Source organism: Sparassis crispa (genome assembly GCF_003851025.1).
Source record: "Sparassis crispa DNA, contig_000006F, whole genome shotgun sequence".
Lineage (NCBI taxonomy): Eukaryota > Fungi > Basidiomycota > Agaricomycetes > Polyporales > Sparassidaceae > Sparassis > Sparassis crispa.
In genome coordinates this window covers 1,717,490-1,735,838 of record NW_020939753.1, presented here as the reverse complement: position 1 = coordinate 1,735,838, position 18,349 = coordinate 1,717,490, and the positions used below count along the sequence as shown (strand labels likewise).

Below are 18,349 nucleotides of genomic sequence, written 5' to 3'. Positions count from 1 at the left end.
TGTGACAGACGAATTTGGTCATGTATATTCCAGCCAGGGACAAATCCTGCTTGAGCAGGGTGAATAAGTTTGGGCGCAATTACCGATAGGTGTAGGGACAAGGCTTTGGTGAATATTTTGTAATCAGTGTTTAGTAATGTGATGGGCCGATAATTGGCAATGTCTCGTCGATCGTTCTTTTTGTATATTGGGCATAGCCAGCCTGTGGCGAAGCTTGCCTCTGGTATAGTTCCATGGGTTTTGATGTCATTGTATGTCCAGGTCAGGGTATGAATAACATTGAAGGCTGAGAGTCCTTCATTTGTTTTGGCAAGAAAGCGTGAGTGGAGGGCTTTCCACAGTTCATGTGGGATTCCATTTATGCCTGAAGCTTTCCCATTTTGTGAGGCAAGGAGGGCTTGAAGAACTGTGTCTTCTGTGATATTTTCAGATAGGTGGGATGAGGTATTCAGCTTTGCCTTGCTTGGAATTGCTCCCAGAGTATGTAGGGTTGCAGTTTCACGTTTCTGCGCAGGGGCATGGGGGCCATTTGACTGGATGGATTCATGGTAGTCACATGCTAGCTTGGCCATTTTGTCAGAGCAGGTTACATATTCTGGAGGTGATGAGCCAGGCATCTTCAAAGAGAACATGATGTCTCTCGGGCGTACTTCTTTATTTATTTTGGACCAGTATTTACTTGATGTTTCTGCGACTAGTTGATATTGTGCTGCAGACATTTTTCGTGCCTTGTGGCTGCGGGCTATCTCGAGTTCTGTAATGTGATGTTGAATTAGGTTAGCTGATAGATGTAGGTTAGCATCATTTATGTAGCCTGAGTCATTAAGTAGGAGGTCAAGTTGTGTCTTGAGGTTATCTATTTGTATTTGTGTTCTGGGGATAGCTTTCCATGCTGCTAGTTTAGCTTCTTTTAGAACTTGGTCTTTAAAGTCTTTGAATAATATTTGTGGGTTTTTTGTAATGGTGCGGTCAGCTTCATTGTCCTGTATATCTTGTGCAAGTTTCCTGCCAAGATAATCAACTGTGTTGAGGAAGCATTCATTTTGTAGTATATGTAGTGGGATTGTCCACCTTCCTTTTCCTATGTATGGTGTTTGCTTGTTCGATATATGGACAGATACTAGCTTATGGTCTGTGTGTATTGCAGTGTCATTAATCGTCCAGTCAGAGGCAGATTCCATTATTTGCTCATTTACATATATGCGATCGAGCCGAGATTTACTCCCTGTACTCTGTTGATGGAAGGAAAATGCTCTTGTGTTTGAATGTTCATGTCTCCACCCGTCTTGCAGGAGGAGGTGTTGTTTAAGGTCCGTTAGGGCTTGCATGGTTTCAGTTGGGTCAGTGTGACTTGGGAAGTAATCTAGAGCATCCTCAACCATGTTAAAGTCTCCTAGTAGGATGTCTGGGTAAGGGAGGTCATGAATTTCCCAGGTGTCATCCAGTTGTCTCCAGAAGTCTGCATTATCTCTGAGGTCATTTGGTGCATATATTGTGAGGACGTTTAAGGTTAGGTCTGTATGCCATGGGAGGGAGAGGTAAAGTGCTCGTCCGGGAATAAGTTCCTTGATTTTTACATTTTTTATGTTTGTTTGTTCTCTATTAAGGACTATGGCGACACCTTGAGCATTGGTGACATCTGGGGGAGATGAGAAGTGGATACATAGATGGCGTCCAAATTGTCGATGCAGTCAGTCTACGTATTCTTGGTCGAGGTGTGTTTCTTGGAGGGCTAGGATGCCTATTTTATTGTCTCGCATGAGTTGGTGGATCTGAGTCCACTTATTTGTAGGTTGAGGGATTGGTGTCTGTCCCTTGCCTCGCATGTTTAGGGATGCAATCTTAAGGTGTGCTTTAGTCTTTCATTGAATTTTGCGCTGGCGCCTGCCACGGTGATTGCTGCTCCCATTCATTGGGTGTGCCCTTGGTGGTATTGGTTGTGAGTTTGGCGTTTGTTGGGGGAAAGGATCCTGGTGCCCGTCACCTAACTCTCCTGTCCTGTCATTGGAGAAGTGGGCAGCAGGTAGCCCTGTTCCACCTCTAGGACGGGGGAGGCTCGAGCCATTATCATGTGTCAAAACTGGGTTTGTGAGGTTTTCTGAATTATATATGGTTGCTGAGTATATCGGGTATCGACTTACAGCTATGCATTGGACTGGGGCGCCATTTACCTATGGCTCCAAAAATGACTATGCCATGTGGTGAGAGATGCTGTGTTCCACGGTAGGCAGTGGTTCATTTCTATGACTTCAGCCTCTCAGCGCGGCTCATCAGGGCCTAAATAGGCCTCCGCTTTGAAACGTGGTTGCATTTTGGGGGACACTCTGGCTTTCCTGTCTCATTGTGGTCAGTGTATTTGGGCCAGAGTGGAGAGGGGTAACGGAATGCAATCTCAAGGGAGATCCGGGTCTAGAGGTTGCATTATAGTCTTCATCGTGTGTGTTGCAAGTGCAAAGTAATATATTTGTATCGGGTATGTGGCTACTCAGAAACTACACGGAGGTTCTGCATTCACCATGATACTAAGAAAATAATTAGACAAGAGGAAGGGTTCAGTGAGTTGGGGTGTAGACATAAGAAAAGAGAGGGGAACTAGGTGAAGAGAGCATTGTAAAGTGTTAGAGCATTGGCGAAAATTCAGGGGCATCCCGTTCCCCATCTGTGGGGGTGATTGTCATATCTGCGCCCATGAGAGAAACCGCGATAGGCACCACGCCCCGGCCGACATTGCGTGCTGCCTTGTTTGCACATCATGTCACTGTTCGGAGGCTCGAACCATCCGGGGAGGGTAGGGAACGGGCACATGTCGAGGGTGTGGTCAGCACCATGACAGTAAGAGCAGCGGTGAGGAGGGAGTGCACAACCAGTGCCTTGCCACTGTGTGTTGAATGTGAGGCTGATAACGAAGCTGTGCCATCTGTTCCATTGCTCGAGATTGATCGGGGGGATGTCTATGTATATGTTGTAGGCCTTTGAGATTTCACCCAGGTCACCGCGAACATCAACCGTGCAGATCTGGATCGAGCAGAACACGTCATCCATCTGCTTTTGGCCTCACGCATCATAGCCGACCACACTGAGGAAATGTTGAATGCTTTGCAGGTTGACGAGGCAGTTGAGAATGAGCTTCGGGATGTCCTGGAAGGAATGATTGGTGAAGCCTGCAAAGGTGCAGACATACTGTGGCACCTTCCAGATGAAGTCCATTGCGATGAAGGAGACTTCGGGGGTTAGGTAACAGTACTGGGTAACAATGTCCTTCTTCTGGGACTTCATCATGTTGAAAGCGATGAAGGAGTACGGGGTGTCGTTGATGAGTTTAGAGTCGTAGAGGGGACGTGGGCTCATCATCATTACTTTGGGGATCTGGTGTGCGCGTTCTAGAGCCCTTGCGATCTTCATCGTCAGGTAAGGTTGAAGAATTTGATCGTTCACACTGGAGCCCAGCAGCATAATGGCGATACGGGCCATGTCGTGCTTGCTCCAGGTGTCCAGGAGGTCTCTCGTCAAGTTATCTATGAAGAAGTATGGTTGGTGACTGTAGATGTCTGGGAAGCCTTCCGCTGGTGTCGGCATGAGAGTCAGGGCTGGAGTGTTCGGGGTAGCAGTAGCCTGCAGTTGTGTTTGGTGTTGGGCAAGAGCGGCAATCTGGGCTATAAGATCTGTGCGAGATGCATCGTTCTGCGTGTTGCCATCAGCTTCGGCCTCTGGTTGCACCGGCTGCTGGTTAGCTGCAGTGATCTGGGAAATGAGATCGGCATGGGTGGAATCCTTTAGCGCATTGAGGAAACGTCCTGTACATGGGTGCGACATGTCCACTTTCTCCGCCATGGCACGTAGAGCATTCCTCATTGGCACCACGGTTGGAGCATTTGGGGCAGGCACAGTGTTGGGTATCTGGGTACTGGTAAGAGTGGAGATGCTCTCGAGTGGAGTTTTCGGCTGGTGGGGGATGAGGCGGTGGGGGTCCCTCTGCATGCATTCCTCGGTGGGGGACGAGGGGAGGAAAGAGTCGTCAGATTGGGAGAGGGGGGAGGGAGTCATCAGGGAGACATCGCCGTTGGTCTGGTACTCCGCAGATTTCTGCATCGGTCCAATCTGCTGTGTAGGGGTGGCAGGCTCGACCAGTAGCTGGTCATCAGGGATGAGATGCTCCATCTGTTCCCACATCTCCACTTCGTCACACAGTGTTAGGTGCGGAGCATGCTGCGGCTGAGGTTGTTCCTCGAGAGCACATTCAATACTTCTGTTGCACTTGGCTATGCCCTGGTTGTGCAGCTCAGTTCCTCCAGGGGTCTGGTGGTTAGCGCGAGTGTCAGTGGTCATCTGTAGAGCGGGACCCATCGGCCCAGAGATGCTCATCTGGGATTGTCTCAGCTGCTCCACTTGGGAGTCAACATACTTGGATAGCGTCTCGAGTGCCTTCAGTTGTTGCATCTTTGTGAGTCCTTGGATCTTGACGAGCATCTCTTCCAGTGAGATGTTATCTAGTCCCGGGGCATTGTATGCTCCGGAGGTCCTAAGGGTTGCCGACGAAAGATGGGGGGTCACTCAGGCATTGTGAGGGGGCATGCTGTCGATCTGACTAGGTGCCAAGGGTTGTGCAATGGTGGTCATGTTAGCGATTATTGATATGGAGGCTGGGGTCGCGGGCATATGCAGTGGCTGCAGGGAAGTCGTTGTCACAGTCGCAGTTTTGCCCTCACCAGTACCAGGCTTGTCCTGCACCATAGTGGCTGCCTTGTGGGCATGACGGCCAACTTTGGAGAATTTCAACAGCAGCGGCTGCAACATAGCTTCCAGATCTGTGGTTTTTCATTAGGTGTGAAGTTACTAGAGCAGTTTTATCTACCAATTTCCTCCTGGTTCATTAGAGCTCATTTTTCTTGGCAGGCTGCTGCTAGAAGAGCTGTTTGCTGGCATGTGCAGTGAGTCATTGGAGAGAAGTGTCGTTTGTTGGGGATTTGCGCAAGTATTTGTTTACTGACTCTGAGGACCGTTCTTCCACGGCATATGCAGTTGCTGAGCTGTTCTGTCAGCGCACGTGTAGAGGCTCGACTGCCTCATGCTATAAGGCATCATCATCAGGGATATGCAAAGGGTCCGGGGTGGATGGGACTTAGCTTGTGAGTTTGTGGCAGTCAATCGTGTATCTCTGCAGTCTGGTGTTCTCTCACATCCTGGAGAGTGGGTGTCATCATGTCAGTTTGGATGAGGTGCAGGAGAGTGGCCATCATCGTTCTCCTGTTCATGCAGTGTTGTCGTTGCTATTTTTAGATCGGGCGGCCGGTGAAGGGATGCATAGCGCGCTGAGGTGAGAATCGTATCCGCGAAGAGGTCTCACATTTCGGAGATACCACAGGGTGCTACACAACAGACCCTAGTCCGACAGCAATTGGAAGCTGGTTATCGGAGGAGGGAACACTACAAGCCTGAATGCTATTTCTAACTCCTTAACTACGATCTGCAACTGCCTCAAAGTACCATCCGCCAACTCGCATCTACCGGTGATCCTGCGCATGACATCATACAGTTCGCGGGCCGCATTGCGCAATGTCTCAACCCAAAGGTGCAAGGTTCCTGATGGCAATATAGCAGAACTAAGAAACGCGATCCCAGGGAAATGGGGACAGGATGACCGCACACCAATGTCAGGGAGACCATTCGGTGGGTGACCCAAACCGAAGTCCTCGTGGACAGCGGGGTCATCGTACAGAATGTGTGCAGTCAAACCACGAGGAATGACAGCAGGAAGGTGGTTAGCAATCTGAGGGACCATCCAACAGCCAGCTTCCACGGTGCGAGCTGTCACAAGATGTATTTCCACTTGGGCAAGGACAGGAATATCGCGTGGAAGGGGTAGGATGATCCTCACGCTGGCTGCTTCAGACTGGGCTTGGACCATGAAGACCTGAGGGACATGTGAGGACCAGACAGCGAAGGGACATATGCTCGCAGGAGCCTCATCAGCAGGACGTGCATTCGGACTGCCCATGCTTTCCACAGGATCGGGTCAAAGGGCTTGGTAAAGATCTCAATGCGAAGAAGAGCTTCGGTGAGAGTGTATTTGTGAAGGATGACACTGGTGTCCATAGATGGGAGATTGAGTTCAGGATGGGAGATATGCCTCCGAGGCGGGCGGGTGTTTATCAGGTGCTCAGGCAGGCCCAGTGATGGATGACCTCTCGGATTAAGTAGGAGCATGAGGGGACGAGATTGCGAGATATGGCGTGATGAGTAGTGATTCAGCAGAGTGATTGTTAAGCAGATGCGGGCAGTATCGGAAGGGCAGGAAAAGGTCAGGACCAGTTTAAGTATGATGGCGGGGGAAGAGGTGGGGGTAAAACCACCATCCCGGAAGGTATGCTTGCAAAAGCCTCATTCACATTTCCATCCCATCCAGTTAGTGCATCTTTCGGCAGTCTTGCATTTGTGCATTTTCTGGGCAGTCTTGCATTTCTGCATTTCAGCGTTCTCCTTAGAGCAGTGCGATTTTACCCCGACGCATTTTCCAGTGATTATTGCGACTACAGAGATTTTCCTAGCTATGTTTTTGGGCCACCCACCTCATACCTCTGGAATAGACTCTTCTCCTTCATTGCATCTCAGACCCCATGCGGACTTGATTCTGCTCGTACTCCTTCTTTCTGGCTTGCGACGGAACTAAAATCTAGTCAACTGGAGCCCACTGCGAGGGGTCTTCGTGTGACATGGCGGAGTAGTTGCCTTGCTTCCAGATTGCTCCAAGAGGAGCTTACCTTGGCAGCTTCCCAGCTGCCAACTCCAGGGTCCCCAGCATTCACGGGTCCACTTCCTGACAATTTTGCATACCGACCACCTATCGACTTCGACGATTCAGAGAACCCATTTGTTGACCCCCATCTTCCGATTCCCTCTTCCTCGAGATCTCACAAATTGTCTCCCCTTTCATCACTCCCAGAGGATGTCTCACTCATTCTGTCTCATCCCCCATCCCCAACTCTATCACCACAATGCCGAGAAGCAATAGCCATGGCAGACCAGGAACCTGCCCCCAGACCAGTCTCAATGCTGGCACGTGGTCACTCGACGGCACCCACCTTTAATGGATCCCTGTGAGCCTTGATGCGATATTTCGCTGATCTTGAAGACTTGGCAATGTGAGCACAGTTGGATGACGATGCAAAAATCCGAGCAGCCTGCAAGTACATCTCGTTGGACGAGGCAGATCTTTGGATGGGTGTGACGGAATGAGAGACCTATGAGCAGTTCAAGACTGCAGTCATTGCATTGTACCTGGGGGCAGAGGATGACCATCACTACATGCAGTCTGACTTAACTCAGATTGTACGGGCGGCCCAGATGAGAGGAGTGTCCAGTCGTGCTGAAGGGACGCAGAGCGCGCTGAGGTGGGAATCACATCTGGGAAGCAGTCTCACATTTTGGAGATACTACAGGGTGCTACACAAACCGACCCCTAGTCCAACATCAGTTGGAAGCTGGTTATCGGAGGAGGGCACACTACAAGCCTGAACGCTACTTCCAATTCCTCGACTGTGATCCGCAACCGTCTCAAAGTACCATCTGCCAGCTCGTGTCTACCAGTGATTCCACGCATGACATCATACAGTTCGCGGGCTGCATTGCACAATGTCTCAACCCAAAGGCGCAAGGTTCCTGATGGCAATAAAAAGCTGAGGAACACGACTCCAGGAAAATAGGGACAGGACGACCGCGCACCAATGTCAGGGAGACCATCCGGTGGGTGCCCTAAACCAAAGTCTTCGCGGACAGCAGGGTCATCATACAGAATGCGGGCAGTCAAACCATAAGGAATGACTGCAGGAAGGTGATCCGCAATTTGGGGTATCATCCGATGACCACCTTCTACAGTGCGAGCTGTTGCCAGGTGTATTTTCACCTGGGCCAGGACAGGGATATCGCGCGGAAGGGGTAGAATGATCCCCACGCTGGCTGCTTCAGACTGGGCTTGGACCATAAGGACCTCAGGGACATGTGAGGGTCAGACAGCAAAGGATTATATGCTCGTGGGGGCCTCACCAGCAGGACGTGCATTTGGACCGCCCATGCTTTCCACAGGATCGGATCGAAGGGCTCGGTAAAGATCTCAATGTGAAGAAGAGCTTCTGCGAGGGTGTATTTGCGAAGGATGATGCTGGTGTCCATGGATGGGAGATTGAGTTTAGGATGGGAGATGCCTCCGAGATGGACGAGTCCTTATTAGGTGCTCGGGCAGGTTCGGTGATGGAAGGTCCCTCAGAATGAGTAGGAGCGTGAGGGGACGGGATTGCGAGATATGGCGTGATGGGCAGTGATTCAGCGGAGCGATTGTTAAGCAGATGCAGGCAGTATCAGGAGGGCAGGAAAGGTCAGGGCTAGTTAAGTATGATGGCAGGGAAAAAGGGGAGGGGGGAGAACCACCGTCCCGGAAGGTACGCTTGCGAAAAGACTCATTTTCCATTCCCATCCCATCCAATTGGTGTGTCTTTGGGCAGTCTTGTGTTTTGTGCATTTTCTGGGCAGTCTTGCATTTCTGCGTTTTAGCGTTCTCCTTAGGGCAGTGCGATTTTTAGTCCGACGTGTTGTCCAGCGATCATTCCAACTACAGAGATTTTCCTAGCTACACTTTCGGGCCACCCATCTCATACCTCTGGAATAGACTCTTCTCCCTCGTTGCATCTCAGACCCCATGCGGACTTGATTCTGCTCATACTCCTCCTTTCCGGCTTGCGACGGAACAACAATCATGTCAGCACGGAGGAGGGACAGTACTATCAGGACTTTACTCACGTCACATTGTTCTTATTGTCCAGGGGTCAATTATCGACCTATGAGCGGGACCGGCTGTACCTTGAGGGATTCGAAGCGTCCCCCTTACATGCTATCAAGAATCGACTGGCGATTAAGGTTCCCGATCAGAACCCGGACAATCTGTATGCAATATCGAAAGTCCATTCCGCAGCACAGCACATTCTCAGTGGGAGTGGGAGTGCATCGAGCGCTGTGGCTGTGTCGAAGCTGAGCACAGGGATGGTGAAGTTGGAGGGGAATGAGACGGATGCGATGCAGTTTCTAGCGAACATGTTGCAGCAAGCAATGCGAACATCGGGAGGGGGACAGGCACTGGTAACACAGGCCAACATTCAGGTGGCAGTCACACAAAACCCTCTTCCACAAGCTCTGCATGCCTGTAACTTCTGTCTAGCCATTGACCATTTCATGCGAAACTGTCCATGCATCGAGGACTACATCAGGGTGCGGAAAATTAATCGTGATGCGCTTAGTAGGATCATTCTCCCGAATGGGCAGTTCGTTCCTCGTGACCTACCAGGACGTAGCATGGCAGAATGCGTTGATGTGTGGCATGATATGTCTCCGAGGAACCTTTTCGGTGATGGTCCGGGGCCGTCTGCAGCGCCTCCGCCCAACGTTTCCAGGGATGGACATGACCAGCCTCCGCATATGGTCAGCCTATGGGAGATCATGAAGGAGGCACTTAACCCCAAGGAACCATCATTGGTGTACATTGAGGAATGTCTTGATGACTCCGCAATGTCAGTGTTAGAAGCCAATGTGGCTCTGAAGAAAAAGACAGTTCAGTTTGATGACAGCACCGCGGGGAAGTCTGCAAAGTGTCCTCCTGGTGTTCCGGCCTCCCAGGTCCCCGCGTCGATTCTCAAGCCGGCATCAGATCCATCTGCGGCGCCCAGAGGAGGCGCAAAGGCATCTCTACCATCTGCAGGAAACCGCACTATGCAATACAGCTATAAGACGCCCGTGGAAGACAAGGTGAATGTGCAGGATATATTCGAGCGCATCCAAAATGAAGTCCGCATCTCGCTTACACATCGGGAACTGATGGCATTGTGCCCAGAGATCTGCAAGCTTGAGAAGGAGGAGATTACTGTGAAGCGAGTAGCGATGATGGGAAGCTTCAAGGCTGCGGATGGCGAGGAGGTTGCGAAGGCTCTCTTAGTGGATGTGAGCGACGGCGGTGGACCACTCGTGGTAGCTGACGATTCTCTTCCATTGCGAGCAATTGACACCCTGGTTGAAGGCAAGGAATCAGCGGAATGTATCCTTGACCAAGGCTCACAGATCATCGCAATGTGACGGGACATCTGGGAATGCATCAGGTCTGCACTGTAGTCCGAGAAAACACTCAACATGGAATCGGCTAACATGGGTATCAACCAGATGCTCGGACACCTCACTAACATTCAATTTGGATTCAGCGAGATGGAGCTGTATCTTCAGGCCCATGTTCTAAATGATGCCCCATTCGAGGTACTCTTGGGCCGGCTGTTCTTTACCTTGACGGCATGCAAAACACTCGACTTTACCAATGGTGAGCAACACATTACTCTGCGCGACCCTAACACGCGTCAAGTAGTCACACTTCCCACTCATGAGCATCGCCCAAGGCCACGGCCAACGCCACTTCCAGGAATGGGTTTTCAAGACTCGAGGAGTCGGGCTTGATCTGAGGAGGGTCCACAATGAACAGGCACCAGCATGCTAGCGATACTCTTAAAATGACAGGACACATCGGGAAGCGGTCCCTTGTGGATGGTAGAGTTCCCCATATTCCAGAATCAGCGTCTTCGGTTTCCTCTCTCTCTTCCTCTATGGCTGCATTCTCCTCTCTCTCTTCCTCTATGAATTTGTTTCCCTCTCTCTCGTCCTTTGCGGCTTCGGTTTCCTCCCTCTCTTCCTCTGAAGAATTATTTCCTCGGATCGTTTCATTGCAAATTGAAGAGCCCCACGTTCTTTATACCCTTTCCTCATCTTTTTGCAGTATCGGAGCAGCCAGTGGTGTGACCACACCTGCAGTGGCCCCTGGCGCATTCCAGATAGAGCACGAGGCCGTAGTCCACGGTTATGAATATGAAAAGGTTGATAAGTGCGTCAAGCCTGTTCCAGGAATACTGACAGATGAGTTCCGGATCATGCGGTGCATTCCCCGCGACCCCATGCAGAATCTCCCATCACTCCCCTTTCACCCACCAGACTTTGTTGGCGGATCATGTTATACAGAGGAATGACGGCGGGACCTTAACATCAACAGTGATGGGTTTCTCTGGGAGGAGGAGGTGAAGCTGTTCGATCACATCCTCTATCTCCATGAGCAAGCATTCGCCTGGGATGAGTCCGAAAAAGGGAAATTTAGCGATGAATATTTCAAACCGATCCGAATTCCCTATCAGCAGCATGTCCCTTGGGCATTGCGCAACATTCCTCTTCTGCCGGGAATCCGCGAGCAAGTTATTCAAGTCATTCGCGATAAAATCGCATCAGGTGTATATGAGCCATCGAACTCATCCTACCGATCACACTGGTTCTGCATCCTGAAGAAGGATGGGAAGTCACTACGTTTGGTACATGATCTCCAGCCACTAAGTGCCATTGTGATTCGAGATTCGGCAGCACCACCGCAGATTGAGGATATAGCGGAGGCGTTTGGTGGATGCTTTTGCTATGCGAGCTTCGACCTGTTCATTGCATTCGACCAAAGGACTCTTCACCCGGACTCTCATGACCTGACGACCTTCCAGAGCCTGCTCGGAGCACTCCGCCTGACCACCATTCCGATGGGGTATACCAACTCAGTCCAGATCATGCATGGCGATGTGACCTTCATTTTACAAGATGAGATACCACATGTTACGATTCCCTACATCGACAACGTCCCTGTAAAGAATGGGACAACATGATACGAGACGTCTGACAGAGGATATGAAGTCATCCCCCAGAACTCCGGAATACGTCGCTTCATCTGGGAGCATGCAGAGAATGTCAACCACGTGATTCATCGTCTGGAGATGGCCGATGCGACGCTGTCGGGAAAGAAATGCAACATCTGCAGACCGGAACTTGAATACCTTGGCGGGTTGTACAACTACGAAGGTCGGTGGCCCTTGCCATCTCATATACAGAAGATTGTCGATTGGCCAGCATGTACGACTGTCACAGAAGTCCGTGGATTTCTTGGGACCTGCGGTCTCGTTCGGGTCTTTATCAAAGATTATGCAAAGATGGTGCAGCCTCTGACTACCCTGATGCATAAGGAGACAGAGTTCAGTTGGGGCAACGAGGAGGACGTAGCCATGGCGCAGATAAAACAGGCTGTACAGTCCTGTGGGGCATTGGTTCCCATTGATTATGCATCATTGCGCATCGTTATCCTCGCGGTCGACTCGTCAAACATTGCTGTCGGTTTTGTCCTTTTCTAACTTGGCGAAGATGGGAAGCGACGCCCAAACCGTTTCGGATCCATCACTTGGAATGAGTGCGAGTTGTGATACTCACAAGCGAAGGTCGAGTTGTATGGTCTCTTTCGCGCTCTCCGCGCAGTTCGGATCTACATCATTGGGGTCGCAAACCTGGTCATAGAAGTCGACGTGAAATACATCAAAGGAATGCTAAATAACCCCAACATCCAACCCAATGCTACAATCAACCGTTGGATCGCTGGTATCCTACTATTTGACTTCCGCCTCGTACACGTACCAGGTTCACGCCACACTGGGGCTGACAGTTTATCACATCACCCCCGCGCAAACGAAGACCCCGAGGAGGACGATGACTTCGAGCAGTGGTTAGACGAAGCTAATGCCTTCACTATTGATGCCGCAAATTTCAGGATAATGTGTGAAGGGTGGCAGCATGCCTGTGCTCCGGGGACTGTCTTGACTGGCTTGAATGCTAGGACACCAGATGTTGCAGTCTACACCTCGGCCCCGGAAGACGTCAAGATTCCGTGAATGACAAAGGCCATGGCTAGGAATGCACGCATTCTCAAAGTCCGCGATTTTCTACGTGATCCCGAGGTTGCTATGAGTGTGCCAATAAAAGAACGCCGTCAATTCCTCAGATATGCATCGGACTTCTTCCTCAGGGATGGGAACCTCTGGCAAAAGGACCCGAGCAGCAGGCACAAACTATTTGTTAATGAGGGAAGATGCTACATGCTTATCCGACAGGCGCATGATGACCTCGGCCACAAGGGAATTTTCACAGTGCAGACACACTTGCTGGAACACTTTTGGTGGCCACTTCTAGACCAGGATGTACGATGGTACGTGGGCACATGCCACGAATGCCAGGTCCACCAGATGACGAAGGTGCACATTCCACCAACAGTTGTGCTTCCTTCTGCACTCTTTCACAAGGCGCACATGGACACGATGCTCATGCCGTGGGCAGGAGGGTACTGATATATCGTACAAGCACGCTGCTCACTTACATCATATCCCAAATGGTGAATGCTCCAACAGGAGAATGGGCGGACCCTTGGCGCATTCACCTTTGAAGAAATCCTTTGTCACTGGGGGGCAGTTGCGGAAATTGTCACTGATAACGGCTCCGCTTTTGTCCAGGCACTAGACTATTTGGCTCAGCAATACAAGATTCATCATATCTGAATTTCCCCATACAACTCCCAGGCAAATGGGCTTGTGGAACGCTGACATCTGGATGTGCGCGAGGCTGCAATGAAAACGTATCTGGGAGACAAGCGGAAGTGGCCTACAGTCATGCCCGCAGTTTTCTGGGCAGAGCGCATCACGATTCAGCGATCTACAGGATACTCCCCATATTACATGGCACATGGGACCGAACCATTGTTCCCCTTCGACATCGCAAAAGCGACGTACCTGGTTCCATATGAGGGTGTACAGATGACCCAGATTGAACTTTTGGCACACCGGGCTCGTCAGTTACAAAAGCGGGAAGAGGACTTGGAGGAAGTACGTGAGCATGTCATCCGAGCAAGGTACAAGTTGATGGAGCAGTTTGCGCAAGAGTTTCATGCGACGATCAAGTCTTATGACTTCAAGCCGGGCGATATAGTCCTGGTTCGAAATTCTCGAATTAATATGGAGCTCAACCACAAGACGAAGCCGCATTACTTGGGACCCATGGTAGTTGTTCGATGAACCGAGGGGGGATCGTACATCCTCGTGCGGAACCAGACAGTGCGGTATCTCAGCTATGTTTTGCAGCTTTCCGCGTTGTTCCTTACAAGTACCGATCTCGTGTCGATCTCCACTTCACCCCATTGTCCAACACCGATGAGACGGACAGCACTGCTGGATCGGATGATGAGGTTTGATGTCAGCATGTACCCGTTTCAGCTGTTTGAACAAAAATTTTAATCTTTGTTTAATTGATCATGACATTCCTATTGAGAATACTGCATTCTGACACCATGAATATTGTACAAGTCATAATAACAGAACAGAGTTGCGCGGAACCCCACAATGCTATCGTACACTACCACAAACACCTGGACCAATGATCCCCTTCGCTTCGCATCTCCCATCCTTCGCTTTGCATCTCCTAATCTTCCCCATCGAAATTGATATGTTCATCCCCTTCTGCGTCCGTCGATATGCTATGAACGACCTCGTCTTCCTCCTCAGAGGGAAACTCGTCATCCGACCCCTCCAAATCCCTGACGCATTTCTCCAACTCGAGCAATCCCTGCATCGCCTCATGGTGATGGGCAGGAACCATGTCGACGCGAGTGGCGAGGACACCGAAGCGAGTGGCAAAGAGAGCGGGGTCGCCGCCGAGTGCACCCATGATGGCATCGAGCTGCGAGCGCATCGTATGTTGGCTATCCTTAAGCGCCCGTGTGCATTGCCAGTTACGCCTAAGCGCGGACTCGAGTGTCGCGATCTGCTCGGTCAGCTGCAGCAAACGGAAGTTGGCCAGAAGAACGTCCGTGAAATACGAATGAAAAGTCGCGTGGCGTGGTGGGTCATCAAGAGATATGGCAGGGACACTTGGACTACCGTGACTTCCCTGCGATCCGGTGTGCTCGATGGGAGATGGCGCGATGTGCAAGGACCACACAGACATCTGGCGACTGATGAAGTGGTCAGACGGGCATCTGGGAAGCGTAGCGGTAACACGCAGCATGGGACAGGAGTACCTGTTGTCCATCATGTCGGCCATGATGGATTGCGAGTGCGAGGGCGCACTCATCTGAAGTTGAGGGGGAGGCATGGACGATGCTGCACGGATCGGCGCCGGGTCATCAATCATCATCGGATCGGTTGGCAGAGAGGCGGCGCGACGCTTCACTGGATGCTCCTCACGATTGATCGATCCGATCAGCAGTGAAGATGGGTGGCGACTCTGCGCGGATGGCGCAACAGGAGCTGTACCGATGATGGCAGCAGACGAAATGACAGATCCACGATCGATTGAACCTGCGCTCCCCATCTCGTGGTTCAAAGCGAGATGCATCGGTTGGGAAGTGGACACAGTCAACGCAGGCTGCGGGAGGGGCGATGCGATCGCGGGCTTGGTACTTTGCATGCTGCGAGTACCCGAAGTTGCAATCTTTGGAGCAGGTGGAGCGATGGGTCATGGGCGGATTACCTTCTTCCCCTCTTTCTTGGACATAGATGATGCAGCCAGGGGCGCCATGAGGGACTTGTACGCAGCCAATGCATCTTTGATTTCGGTGCAGCTTTCGAGTGTAAGGGGGACCTTGAACCCCTCCACGGTTAAATGTGCGGGCATGGCCCGCGCACGCTCCTGCATATCTGGAATCCACCATAGCTTAACCCTTGAATACTGGAGAGGGATGGCGATGTACAATGCGATCCCTCAGACCCTCAGCCCATCCGCGATCCCACATGCATGGGACCTTCATCGCTGCGACGAGCTCCATGATGAACACTGCATAGTCTTTCATTTGCAGGCCAGCGAATTCCGACATGGTGTGGGTGGAGGAGTTTTGGGAGATGAGGTTGAAGGGCTGAAAAGGAACACATGTGGCCGACATTCCCAGGAGGCCCAGAATCTGTATAGGCACGAGAACGCGGGTAGAAGCGCCCCGTCGCGCTGATCACACACCCCCCCAGAAATATTCGCAATTCTATCGAGTGTGGGGCGGGGACAATATCTGGGCAGCTCAGAGGCCAGGAATAATAGTAATACAAGCGGTGACGTTATGCGAACGCAGTATCTACACCTCTTCATCATCGTCATTCTCCTCCGACCCAGCCGGAACCTCATTGTCTGCATCTGAGTCGGGCTGTTCTGCATACAAAGTGGGGACGGTCACCCCGGCTCCGCGGAGTGCATTTGCCATAGTCGCGAAGTCGGCAGCCATCCGATCTTGCTTCTGGCGGATGTAGTACAATGCAGTGTCGAAGCCATTGACGCGGGTGGCGAGGTCATCAGGATCGGCGGCAGATGTGGGAGCACTGCGAAGTTTGTTCAGAAGGGCGGTCACCTTGTTGTTGTCCCGCTTCAGACGCTCCTGTTCCTCCTCCAAACTCATAATGCGAGCCTCGAGGTCTTGCAGTAGGTCCTTCTGTGACTCGCGAATGAGCACATCGTGGTGAGGGCGAGGCATGGGTGGTATGTCGACATACGGGACGTGGCCTCTAACAGGACCTGCGTCCTCCACAGATGATGATTCTGCTGCACGATAAGCTCCCGAGGCGGTAGCCGTCTTGCCACGGGATCGCTTCGTCTGCAGTCCTGGTGATCCCGCAGTGCAGGTGGACGTTGCTAGTGGGGGAGGAATTAGTGAGAGCGTGATCAAGGAGATATCGGCTTGGACGCACCTTGGGATTTCGCCCTCTGCTTTGCATATGTGCACCTGCACCTCCGTGCCTGACATCTGGCACAGGACCCTCATGCGGAGGTGCCAAACTCGCAATCCACCTCAGCGATCTGACAGGCATCACAAGCGGGAATGTGGATCGATGGAGGTGGCACAGTGCGACGCTCAACCTCGGTGAAATAATCACAGCCCAGCGCGAGCCGCTCCATGGTGGCATCGATCTCGTCTTGTGAAGGCTCCAGAAGGAGAGCACTGGGAAACGACTGCGCATGGGCATGAATGATCACGTCCACGAACGCTGTGCAAATTGCGTCGATCTCCCGGGGATTGAAATCCAACTCCCTGAAGTCGGTGAGGGTCTTGAAGTGAGCCTCCAGGACACCCTGATGGGAAAAAGGGGGTCAAAGGTGGACAGTGAAGAAGATGGAATACGGACCACCAACTCAGACAGCGCATGAGTCCACACCTGCTGCACCTCATTTTGTGCGGACCTATCTCCCTTAGCGAGATGACCTTGGACTTGTGCCACAGCGTCGCGGAGGTCGTACTCTGCGATAATACAAGCAGTGGAGACTTCAGCCATTTCAGTGGGAAATCGTGAAAAAGGGGGGGGGCTATACTACAGGCAACCGACCCGAGGGTGCGCAGAACCCACGCATGAGATTGCGGGTGCTATGTGCAAACATCTACTCGTGCTGAAAGACCGGGCACTAGAGTCAGTACTGCGGAATGGCAGATGAAGCGCCAGTGGCACGGAGTGCTGACCAAGAAGTCTCGCGGAGCGCTGGATTAAGTGGCGGAGCGCCGACTGAGAGGATCTCGTATAGTGGCGGACTTAGACAATGTCACGCACCCAGTCTGGCATCGTGTAGTATTCGCGGATCGTTCTTGTGTATGGGCCCAGGTACCCTGACCGAGGACGGTCAGTATTTGAAGTGTTGAGGAGATGAAGGGACGCAGAGCGCGCTGAGGTGGGAATCACATCTGGGAAGCAGTCTCACATTTTGGAGATACTACAGGGTGCTACACAAACCGACCCCTAGTCCAACATCAGTTGGAAGCTGGTTATCGGAGGAGGGCACACTACAAGCCTGAACGCTACTTCCAATTCCTCGACTGTGATCCACAACCATCTCAAAGTACCATCTGCCAGCTCGTGTCTACCAGTGATTCCACGCATGACATCATACAGTTCGCGGGCTGCATTGCACAATGTCTCAACCCAAAGGCGCAAGGTTCCTAATGGCGATAAAAAGCTGAGGAACACGACTCCAGGAAAATAGGGACAGGACGACCGCGCACCAATGTCAGGGAGACCATCCGGTGGGTGCCCTAAACCAAAGTCCTCGCGGACAGCAGGGTCATCATACAGAATGCGGGCAGTCAAACCATGAGGAATGACTGCAGGAAGGTGATCCGCAATTTGGGGTATCATCCGATGACCACCTTCTACAGTGCGAGCTGTTGCCAGGTGTATTTTCACCTGGGCCAGGACAGGGATATCGCGCGGAAGGGGTAGAATGATCCCCACGCTGGCTGCTTCAGACTGGGCTTGGACCATAAGGACCTCAGGGACATGTGAGGGTCAGACAGCAAAGGATCACATGCTCGTGGGGGCCTCACCAGCAGGACGTGCATTTGGACCGCCCATGCTTTCCACAGGATTGGATCGAAGGGCTCGGTAAAGATCTCAATGTGAAGAAGAGCTTCTGCGAGGGTGTATTTGCGAAGGATGATGCTGGTGTCCATGGATGGGAGATT

General features: G+C 51.6%; 8 protein-coding genes across 8 annotated transcripts; 3 read left to right on the top strand and 5 right to left on the bottom strand.

Moving 5' to 3' along the window:
- Nucleotides 1–3,054: 3,054 nt before the first annotated feature.
- SCP_0705950 (hypothetical protein) lies at nt 3,055–4,467 on the bottom strand (the record flags this gene model as incomplete). Its single annotated transcript, XM_027760520.1, has 1 exon — nt 3,055–4,467. One exon carries the CDS (start codon nt 4,465–4,467, stop codon nt 3,055–3,057), a length of 1,413 nt encoding a protein of 470 aa, XP_027616321.1.
- An 84-nt stretch (nt 4,468–4,551) lies between these two features.
- Nucleotides 4,552–4,731, bottom strand: SCP_0705940 (hypothetical protein; the record flags this gene model as incomplete). The annotated part of the gene is made up of 1 exon (XM_027760519.1): nt 4,552–4,731. One exon carries the CDS (start codon nt 4,729–4,731, stop codon nt 4,552–4,554), a length of 180 nt encoding a protein of 59 aa, XP_027616320.1.
- A 649-nt stretch (nt 4,732–5,380) lies between these two features.
- SCP_0705930 (hypothetical protein) lies at nt 5,381–5,995 on the bottom strand (the record flags this gene model as incomplete). The annotated part of the gene is made up of 2 exons (XM_027760518.1): nt 5,381–5,580; nt 5,647–5,995. The coding sequence occupies 2 exons, from the start codon at nt 5,993–5,995 to the stop codon at nt 5,381–5,383; spliced, it is 549 nt and encodes a 182-aa protein (XP_027616319.1).
- A 1,461-nt stretch (nt 5,996–7,456) lies between these two features.
- On the bottom strand, nt 7,457–8,166 carry SCP_0705920 (hypothetical protein; the record flags this gene model as incomplete). The annotated part of the gene is made up of 3 exons (XM_027760517.1): nt 7,457–7,656; nt 7,720–7,984; nt 8,041–8,166. The coding sequence occupies 3 exons, from the start codon at nt 8,164–8,166 to the stop codon at nt 7,457–7,459; spliced, it is 591 nt and encodes a 196-aa protein (XP_027616318.1).
- Nucleotides 8,167–8,385: 219 nt separating this feature from the next.
- SCP_0705910 (Retrovirus-related Pol polyprotein) lies at nt 8,386–11,714 on the top strand (the record flags this gene model as incomplete). Its single annotated transcript, XM_027760516.1, has 5 exons — nt 8,386–8,479; nt 8,591–10,008; nt 10,198–10,348; nt 10,543–10,903; nt 11,069–11,714. 5 exons carry the CDS (start codon nt 8,386–8,388, stop codon nt 11,712–11,714), a joined length of 2,670 nt encoding a protein of 889 aa, XP_027616317.1.
- A 108-nt stretch (nt 11,715–11,822) lies between these two features.
- On the top strand, nt 11,823–12,764 carry SCP_0705900 (hypothetical protein; the record flags this gene model as incomplete). The annotated part of the gene is made up of 2 exons (XM_027760515.1): nt 11,823–12,212; nt 12,318–12,764. The coding sequence occupies 2 exons, from the start codon at nt 11,823–11,825 to the stop codon at nt 12,762–12,764; spliced, it is 837 nt and encodes a 278-aa protein (XP_027616316.1).
- Nucleotides 12,765–13,493: 729 nt separating this feature from the next.
- SCP_0705890 (hypothetical protein) lies at nt 13,494–13,937 on the top strand (the record flags this gene model as incomplete). Its single annotated transcript, XM_027760514.1, has 1 exon — nt 13,494–13,937. One exon carries the CDS (start codon nt 13,494–13,496, stop codon nt 13,935–13,937), a length of 444 nt encoding a protein of 147 aa, XP_027616315.1.
- A 403-nt stretch (nt 13,938–14,340) lies between these two features.
- SCP_0705880 (hypothetical protein) lies at nt 14,341–18,337 on the bottom strand (the record flags this gene model as incomplete). Its single annotated transcript, XM_027760513.1, has 11 exons — nt 14,341–15,285; nt 15,391–15,557; nt 15,628–15,817; nt 15,871–15,919; nt 15,987–16,533; nt 16,590–16,638; nt 16,690–16,971; nt 17,025–17,137; nt 17,732–17,827; nt 17,891–18,155; nt 18,212–18,337. 11 exons carry the CDS (start codon nt 18,335–18,337, stop codon nt 14,341–14,343), a joined length of 2,829 nt encoding a protein of 942 aa, XP_027616314.1.
- Between the last annotated feature and the right edge of the window lie 12 nt (nt 18,338–18,349).